The following is a 9,152-nucleotide window of genomic DNA, read 5'->3' as shown; positions in this document are numbered from 1 at the left end:
GTTATATCTTTCACATTTAAATCTACATGAAATTGTCTATGGAAATAGGTGTGAAATAATGCAGTTTTCCAATTAGAGAACAATTTCTCCCTTCCCCATGTATTAACGTGTTATTTATAGCTTCTGCTTCACTCTACATTCTTTGCTCTGCCATTAATCAATACATGTAAATGCCAGCCCTTTGAAGACATTTTCCTCCCTTGACTTGCTTATTTCTCTGCTCGTATCATCCTGTTCAGAATATTGTAGTTAGAAAATCCTTCATGTATTTTAGATAAGCTGCCACTTTATTCTTCAATACTTTATTGTTATTCCTATGAGATTTAGAGAAGTAGTTTTTTTCTTCTAAAATGTTTGGGAGCTGTGCGTTGGTGGCTCACACCTGTAATCACAAGAGAATCAAAGTATGATGCCAGTCCCAGCAAATAGTTCTGTGAGACCCGCATTTCTAAAATAACAGAGCAAAATGGACTGGAGATGTTGCTCAAGAGGTAGAATGCCTGCTATGCAAGCATAAGCAAGCCTTGAGTTCAACATCTTCCCCCTGCCAAAAAAAGAACGTCTGTTTGGGAATTTATTAAATTTTATGAAGATGTAGTTTTGGGGCTAGGAATGTAACTCAGTGGAATAGCACGTGCTTAGTATGTGTGAGGTCTTGGTTTCAATCCCTAGTGCTACACATACACACACACACACACACACACACACACACACACACACACAAAAGATATCATTTGGGAGAGGAGATGTCATGGTGACATTGAGTTCTAAGAATGGTTCCATCTTTCTATTTATTTTATTCTCCTTTAACATTACCCAATAATATTTTTTTCCATTAGAATTGTTAGGTATCTCTCTTTAGTCTTAGTAATTATATGTGGTCTGGAGCAAGGCAGGTGCCAGCTTCCAAATGTCTTCTTGTGTAGTTACATAAAATGGGATAATTTCCTCAAGCAGTAAGTTGTGACATGTATGAAATACCATTTACCAGGAAGCTCATTAAGACTCAGTGTTCAGAGTGCTTCCTGGGGGCTGGTCAAGTTGCACCCTCTGCCTAGCATGTAAAATGATCCAATCAGAAGGAAGACAGGAGCTTAGTACATATCAGATTGGTTGCATAAACAGTTTAGGGGGCCTGCCCACCTTGGGCTGGAGGGTTGGCTCAAGTGGCAGAATACTTGCCTAGCAGTTGCAAAAACCTGAGTTCAGACCCCAGTACCAGCTGGTGGAGTGGCACCTGCCTACCAAGTGTGAGGCCCTCAGTTCAAATCGCAGTACCATCAAAAAAAAAGGAAAAGAAAAACTTTAGGTACAATGAACCACTATTGTACAACTCTTTTTTGAGGTGCTAGAAATGAAACAATGGAACCCAGGGTCTTACACATGCTAGGCAAGCATTCTGCCACTGAGCTACACCCCCCAGTCCTTACAGCCGCATATCCTTTTTAGTTTTTGCTTAGATGATGCTAGTTCTTCCTCAGCCATTTTTAGCACTTAAGTTGATGAGGTCTCTCTGAAACTATGACTTCACACATATCAGGGAGGGACAAACTTTGTGAGTTGGTACTGCTAAAGATAAGAAAACTCAGGACTACTAATGTTAACTTTCTTCTGAGCACCGGGTAGTAGGATGTTGAGCCAATGCTACAAATCCATTGTACAACAAGGAATTAGGGCTGTGACCTGCACAGGTCATTTTATTCCCTGGACGCACTCACAAGACGAGTGTGGATATTCTGCTGTTACTTTAACAAATAGTTCGACTTTCATCAGAACTGCTGTTTGGGAACTTTTTCTCTGTCCCCTGCATTTGGATGTCAGTAGGTTAATGATCTATTTTGGAGGTCAGCATTTAGAGGAATTAAGTGGCTGGGGAATTCCTGTGCTCACTTGGGCTTTTGTGCACCTCTTGGGACCTGGAAGTGAGAGACATAGGAGATCAGTCTATAGTAGCCAGTTGGGATTAGAGAAAGGAAATTTATGTTCTGTGGAGGACAGCACTGCTGAATTAGTACAGTACTTTAGTGTGTGTGTGTGCATTAAAACCTCATGTATGTCATGGAGTACTCTGTGATAATGGTACATAATAAGGCAAGAAATGAAATTTTTTTCTCACAAGGAATTGCTGGGTTTTTTTGGCAGTGCAGGGATTTGAACTCCTGGCCTCACACTTGCTATGTAGATGCTCACCTGCTTGAGCCAGTCCACCAGCCCTTTTTTGTGTTGAATATTTTTGAGATAGGATCTTGAGAACTATTTGCCTGGGCTGACTTCGAACCACAGTCCTCCTAACCTCTGCCTCCTGAGTACTTAGGATTTACAGGTGTGAGCCACCAGCACCCAGTAGGAATTGCTGGTTTTAAATTTGTAATGTTTGTGCTCGCTTTGGCAGCACATACACTAAAATTGGAACAATACAGAGAAGATTAGCATGGCCCTGTACAGGGTGACATGCAAATTTGTGAAGCATTCCATGTAAAGAAATAAAATAAAATGGAAAAACTTATCTAATCTACATAGAATTTCTCCAAGATACTGTGTATCCTGTCATTGGAGAATAATAGGACTTGAAGTGATTGTAGTAAAAATGTAGAAATTCCATGTATTCATGGTGGTATTAAATTTATGAGCAAGTGGATATGAACAAGTTCAGAGTTCTGATAACCACATTATAGAATAAATGTTTTGAGGTCACAGAATCATGAGCACTCCATAGGGAACTGAGTGAATATCTCCAGTGCTATCAGTCTTGCCATCCTCCTTTACACATACATATGTGGAATGTTTCAGGACTCAGTGGCCTTTGAGGATGTGGCTGTGAACTTCACTCAGGAGGAGTGGGCTTTGCTAGATCCTTTCCAGAAGAAACTATACAGAGATGTGATGCAGGAGACCTTCACTAACTTGGCTTCCATAGGTAAGAATAAAATTGTTCCCATACTTAGTCAATTAGAGAACCAATATTTCTTATTCATCAGTGAAGTTCCAAGATTTAGAATATGGAAAGGGAATGTTTTGGTAAGTAAACATGGCAAAGTATCAGCTCATCCTGGACCTAGAATCTAAAATTTTTTTCTATAATTTCTAATAATTTTTCATTATCATATTATTGTACTGGGGTACATTGTGACATTTAAAAAAGTTCTTACAGTGTATCATAGTTGAATTCACCCCCTCCATCATTCTATAATTTCTAGTAATTTATAATGATTTGTCTGGATCTGTATTTTAGGGGAAAACTGGGAAGACCAGAACATTGAAGATCGGTACAAAACCCAGGGGAGAAATGTAAGGTGAGTTGTATGCCTCACAAAAGAAATTAATGTCCTATGAGAGGATCTTAGTGTGTTAAAAAAAATACAGTAAACAGCTGAAGGTGTGGCTTAAGCAGTAGAGTACCTTCCTCATAAGCTCAAGGTCCTGAGTTCAAACCCTAATACCTCAAAAAAAAAAAAAAAAGACAAAAAGAAGCCACATCATGAATATCACTGTTTCAGTAGTAGCTATGGTTCAACACTCTTACAGAGCATTCATTACATATGTGCTTCCTGAAAAAGTAAAAGTGTAATTCTAACTGCTAAAGATTGTGAAATTTTTAATAATCATTAATAATTATAAAACTGTTTATAAAACAGCCATAATAATGTGATTCTCATTTTTTTCAGAGGTCATATGGGAGAAAAACTCTGTGAAAGAAAAGATGGTCAGTGTCAGGAAACCTTCATCCAGGTTCCAGATCTCAAATGGAACAAGAAAACTCTTCCTAGAGTAAAACCTTACGAATGCAATGTGTGTGGGAGAGTCTACATGTGTCACTCATCTCTTAAAAGGCACATGAAGGCTCATACTGAACCATATGCATGCCACAAATATGGAGAGAAGTCTTATGAATGTAAGGAATGTGGGAAAACATTCAACTTTAGAAGTTCATTTCGAATACATGAGAGGACTCACACCGGAGAAAAGCCCTATAAATGTAAGCAATGTGGGAAAGCTTTCAGTTGGCCTAGTTCTTTTCAAATACATGAAAGAACTCATACTGGAGAGAAGCCCTATGAATGTAAGGAGTGTGGCAAAGCCTTCATTTATCACACAACCTTTCGAGGACACATGAGAATGCACACAGGAGAGAAACCGTATAAATGTAAAGAATGTGGGAAAACTTTCAGTCATCCCAGTTCATTTCGAAACCATGAAAGAACTCACTCTGGAGAGAAGCCCTATGAATGTAAGCAATGTGGAAAAGCTTTTAGATATTACCAAACTTTTCAAATACATGAAAGGACTCACACAGGAGAAAAGCCCTATCAGTGTAAGCAGTGTGGAAAAGCCCTCAGTTGTCCCACATCCTTTCGAAGTCATGAAAGGATTCACACTGGAGAAAAACCCTATAAATGTAGAAAATGTGGCAAAGCCTTCAGCTTTCCCAGTTCCTTTCGAAAACATGAAAGAATTCATACTGGAGAGAAACCTTATGATTGCAAGGAGTGTGGAAAGGCCTTCATTTCTCTTCCAAGCTATCGGAGACACATGATAATGCACACTGGAAATGGGCCTTATAAATGTAAGGAATGTGGGAAAGCTTTTGATTGTCCCAGTTCATTTCAAATTCATGAGAGGACACACACTGGTGAGAAGCCCTACGAATGTAAGCAGTGTGGGAAAGCCTTCAGTTGCTCCAGTTCCTTCCGAATGCATGAAAGGACTCACACAGGAGAAAAACCCCATGAATGTAAACAATGTGGGAAGGCCTTCAGTTGTTCGAGTTCTGTTCGAATACATGAAAGAACTCACACTGGAGAGAAGCCCTATGAGTGTAAGCAGTGTGGGAAGGCCTTCAGTTGTTCCAGTTCCTTTCGAATGCATGAACGAATTCACACTGGAGAGAAGCCCTATGAATGTAAACAGTGTGGGAAAGCCTTCAGTTTTTCCAGTTCATTTCGAATGCATGAAAGGACTCACACCGGAGAGAAGCCCTATGAATGTAAACAGTGTGGGAAAGCCTTCAGTTGTTCCAGTTCCTTCCGAATGCATGAAAGGACTCACACTGGAGAGAAACCCTACGAATGTAAGCAATGTGGCAAGGCCTTTAGTTGTTCTAGTTCCATTCGAATACATGAAAGGACACATACTGGGGAAAAACCCTATGAATGTAAGCAATGTGGCAAGGCCTTCAGTTGTTCCAGTTCTGTTCGAATGCATGAAAGGACTCACACTGGAGAGAAGCCCTATGAATGTCAGCAATGTCATAAAGCCTTCAGTTGCTCCCGTTCCTTCCGGATTCATGAAAGAACTCACACTGGAGAAAAACCCTATGAATGTCAACAATGTGGTAAAGCCTTCAAGTGTTCCCGTTCCTTTCGGGTACATGGAAGAACTCATAATGGACAGTAACCCTTCTAATGCAAACAACATGGTAAAGCTTTCAGTTGTCCCATTGCCCTTTGAGGATATGGACTTACTGGGAGAAGCCCTGTGAATATAACATGCGGAAAAATGTTTAGTTCTCCTTTTGTGAAAACCAGAAAAAGTTCATACTAGATAGAAACCCTCTGATCATAAGCAATATGGTCACTCTCGTGACACTGAAGCAACTTCAGTGGTCACACAACTTTTTGAGGATACGTAAGAATACACAAAAGAAAAATTCTGTACATGTAAAGAAAGTTGTCCCAGTTTATTTGGAAACAAACTTACTGGGTAGAGCAACTTACTGAAAGCAAGCATTGTGGGAAAGCCTTTCATTGCCTTCATCTTCACAAAACATGTGAGAGGTACATTGATAAAAACCCTATAAAAGTGAAAAGTAGTAGGAAGTTTTCAATTTTGTCAAATACTCATGATATTTACTCCCTCTCATGTGAAACTTCAAACTCATGTGAAGACTGCCACTGCAGAGAGATCCTGCACATGTAGATAATGTGGGGAAGCCTCATGAAAACGAATCCACATTTATTGTTCCAGAAAATTTGCATTATGAAAGACATGTTATAAAACTTATAAACATACTGTGTTTATCAGTTACTCATTTGTAAAATGAGTGGACTATGGATTTCTATTTATTATGTTTGCAGATGAGCAGTGACGTGAGATGATTCTGTAAGCCCTTGCTAAGAAGTAGTATATAATTTTAATAGGTAGTGTTTTTATTAAATCAGTTTCTACAATTTTCTTTTCTTTTTTGAAGTCTGTTGTATTCATGGGTAAAGCAAAGTGTATAATATGAAAGTTCTTAGTACTTTTATACGTTTTCTAAATTGTTAAGGAGCCTTTGAAAAATGACAATTTGGTAATTGTTGAGATTTTTCTTCCTGGCCTTGTGTAGCGGGTACTGGGTCTTCCTTACTCAATACATACTTTCAGTCATTCAGACTGAAAGAAGCTTCTTTAGTGGCAGGGAGCAGAGGAGCATTATTTGTTTCTGAGCTAGTAATTTGTTGTCCTAAAGTTGTGAGTGTGCCAAGTTTATCTTATGGAATATTCTCATTTGAATTATTATTATTTTGATGTCTGTCCCTTGTTAGCATTCTTTCTGACTGGGATTTGGATAATAGACTTTGCATTAAGAAGAGAGACCTATCAGCCAGAGACTGGTGGCTCACAGCTGTAATCCTAGGTACATGGATGGCTGAGATTGGGAGGATTGTAGTTCAAGACTAGCCTGGACAAATAGTTCTCAAGAACCCATCTCAAAAATAACCAGAGCAAAATGGACTGGAGTTGTGGCTCAAACCACAGAAGAGAGCATAATATAATCTATAGTTGGAAATGGTTTTCTGGGATTCTGTTAGGCTAGCATGGATAACATTATTACCTATGTCTTCTAAAATCCAGCCCTTATGGTTCTTGTCAGAATTCACTAATAGTTGGCTTACGTGTGATATATCAGGCAGAAGCGAAGGAGGGTGTTTGTTAGCCTTTATAGCCACCTTTTGTGGAGATAGATGGCTGCATAGGGGCTTCAGGGACACCGCGTCTACCTCATTTTCCTGATGCTTTTCCTGCCAACCAACAGTACAGTCATAGGGCTGGGGATGTAGTGCAGTGACAGAGTTCTTGCCTAGTATGAGAGAGGCCCTGGGTTTGATTCCCCATTACTGCAGAAGAAAAAAAAAGGTAATCAGTCATGCACTATATAACATTTTGGTCATTTTTTTCTTCCCCCATTTTTAATTATTTGGCAGTGCTGGGGTTTGAAATCAGGGCCTCATGCTTCCTAGGCAGGCACCCTACCACTTGTGCCACACCTGCAACCCATACATTTTGGTTTCTTAACAGTCTGCATATATGATAGTGGTCTCATAAAATTATAATGGACCTTTTGCTTACTGATGTCATAGCCATCATGATGTAGTGCAATGTGTTCATGGTGATGCTGGTATGGACAAATCTGTGCTGCCAGTTGCATAAAAATATATCACATGCAATTAGGCATCTTAGTACTTGATAGAAAAGACAAACCGTCTCCTATGTATTTACTGTGCTGTAGTTTTTTTTTAAATCATTACTTTAGAATGCATTGCTTCTATTTATTAAAAAAAGTTAACTTGGAAACAGCCTCAGGCATTTCCTTCAGGGGGTAGTCCAGAAGAAGTGACAGCTCCATGCTAATTTACTGCTTCTGAAGACTGTCCAGTGAGTCAAGAGGTGAAAGTGGAAGCCAATGATGTGATCTTGGTCCTGTGTAGGCCTAGGCTAATGTGTTTCTGACCTAGTTATTAACCAAAAGGAGTTACAAATTAAAATAAAGATAAGTAAAAATTCATTTAAGAATATAGAGAAAATACTTTTGTATAGCTGCACAATGTTTGTGAACTGTGATCCTAACAAGGTTTCAGGGAGGTGCATCTTGCATAGGGTGTAAAAACTCAGTGGATGTATTTATGGACCACAGGAGGATCTTGCATTTGTGTTTAAGTGTTACTACAAAAGAGCCAAAAAGTTTTTTTTTTTTTTTTTAAATGTAGTGGGCTGGAGGTGCAGCTCAGTGATAGAACACTTGCCTACATGCATAGGCTCCATCTTCAGCATCACAAAGTTATTTTTAAAAAAGCTTGTATGTAAAAATGGCCCAGTAAGCTAAGGTTAATTTATTGTTGAAGAAAGAAAATGATTTTTTTTGTAAATGTAGTATAGTGTACAATGTTTGTAAAGTCTGCAGTAGCGTGTAGATACGTCCTAGGCCTTCATCTACATCAGTCCTCACGACGCACCCAAAGCAACTGCAAGTTCCATCCAGGTGAGTGCCCTGTAGAAACATACCATTTTTGGAAGTCTTTCTGCAATATTTTTATCTTTTTTCTGCTCACATGTTTAGATACACATACCCCATTGTGCTATAATTGCCTACAGAATTTGGGACAGTGACATGATGTATGAGTTTAGTGCTTAGAAGCAATATGCTATGCCACATGGTCTCGGTGTACAGTAGGCTGTGCCGTCTAGGTTTGTGTGAGCACATTCTACGATGCCTGCATGAAGACAGAAATGCGTAATGATGCATTTCTCAGAACATACCCCGACATTAAGCAGCACACAGCTGTGTTCTCAGAGCCATCGCTGGCTGCTTTACTGCCATGTTTCCAAAGATGTAGCGTTCCACAGAACCTCCACAAAGCCCGCTCCATCATCTGTTGCAGTTTGGGTTTCCTGCAAACTCTAATGTGTCCGTCAGACAATGAATTCAGAATGTTCCCTGATGTACTGACTCACCCTGTCTCCAGATTAAATTCATCTAAGGTCTCACTTTATGTGGTAAATACCTTGTTTTAATACCCCCAGCAACTATGTGTTTGATTCTACTGTGACAGCTCCAGTGGTGCAGTTGTAAAGGACTACAGGGGCGTTTTTTCCTCTCCTGCATTGTTCAGGGAATGCACTGACCCAGTTGGCTGTGTAAGAAGGAGCCCTTTCCTCAAATCAAGCAGACTCTGGGTGTTTCCTGTTACTGTTTTAACGTAGTCTCTCAGTATATTTTGGATTAGGTTTCATTGTATGTGACCTAAGAACTGTCTGCATGTTTTTGTCAAAATCTGTAGATGTTTCCTGGAAATGTTTTGTTTTCAAATAATTTGTATACTATCAATTTGGTATACTATCAAATATTGTTTCTCAGTTCCTGAAGGATATATTAAAATACTCCATTGCAATTA

At 39.3% G+C, this 9,152-nt stretch overlaps 1 protein-coding gene and 1 non-coding gene across 2 annotated transcripts; both read left to right on the top strand.

Moving 5' to 3' along the window:
* The first annotated feature begins 2,376 nt into the window (after window positions 1-2,376).
* On the top strand, window positions 2,377-2,481 carry LOC141417022 (U6 spliceosomal RNA). The gene has a single exon (XR_012441656.1). It is a non-coding gene; the product is annotated as a U6 spliceosomal RNA (small nuclear RNA).
* Window positions 2,482-2,781: 300 nt separating this feature from the next.
* LOC141416738 (uncharacterized) lies at window positions 2,782-9,152 on the top strand. Its single transcript, XM_074054028.1, has 3 exons — window positions 2,782-2,917; window positions 3,233-3,293; window positions 3,666-9,152. The coding sequence occupies exons 1-3, from the start codon at window positions 2,782-2,784 to the stop codon at window positions 5,392-5,394; spliced, it is 1,926 nt and encodes a 641-aa protein (XP_073910129.1). The 3' UTR covers window positions 5,395-9,152.

The sequence above is a fragment of the Castor canadensis genome, chromosome 14 (assembly GCF_047511655.1).
Source record: "Castor canadensis chromosome 14, mCasCan1.hap1v2, whole genome shotgun sequence".
NCBI classification, from domain to species: Eukaryota; Metazoa; Chordata; class Mammalia; order Rodentia; family Castoridae; genus Castor; species Castor canadensis.
This window is presented reverse-complemented; position numbering and strand designations above follow the sequence as displayed.

What these genes read in the sequence shown, in the direction of transcription:
- LOC141416738 (XM_074054028.1), top strand. Translation starts at nt 2,782, where the DNA reads ATGTTTCAGGACTCAGTGGCCTTTGAGGATGTGGCTGTGAACTTCACT. An exon ending in CACTAACTTGGCTTCCATAG is followed by an intron (nt 2,918 to 3,232) that starts GTAAGAATAAAA and finishes TCTGTATTTTAG; the next exon opens with GGGAAAACTGGGAAGACCAG. An exon ending in ACCCAGGGGAGAAATGTAAG is followed by an intron (nt 3,294 to 3,665) that starts GTGAGTTGTATG and finishes CATTTTTTTCAG; the next exon opens with AGGTCATATGGGAGAAAAAC.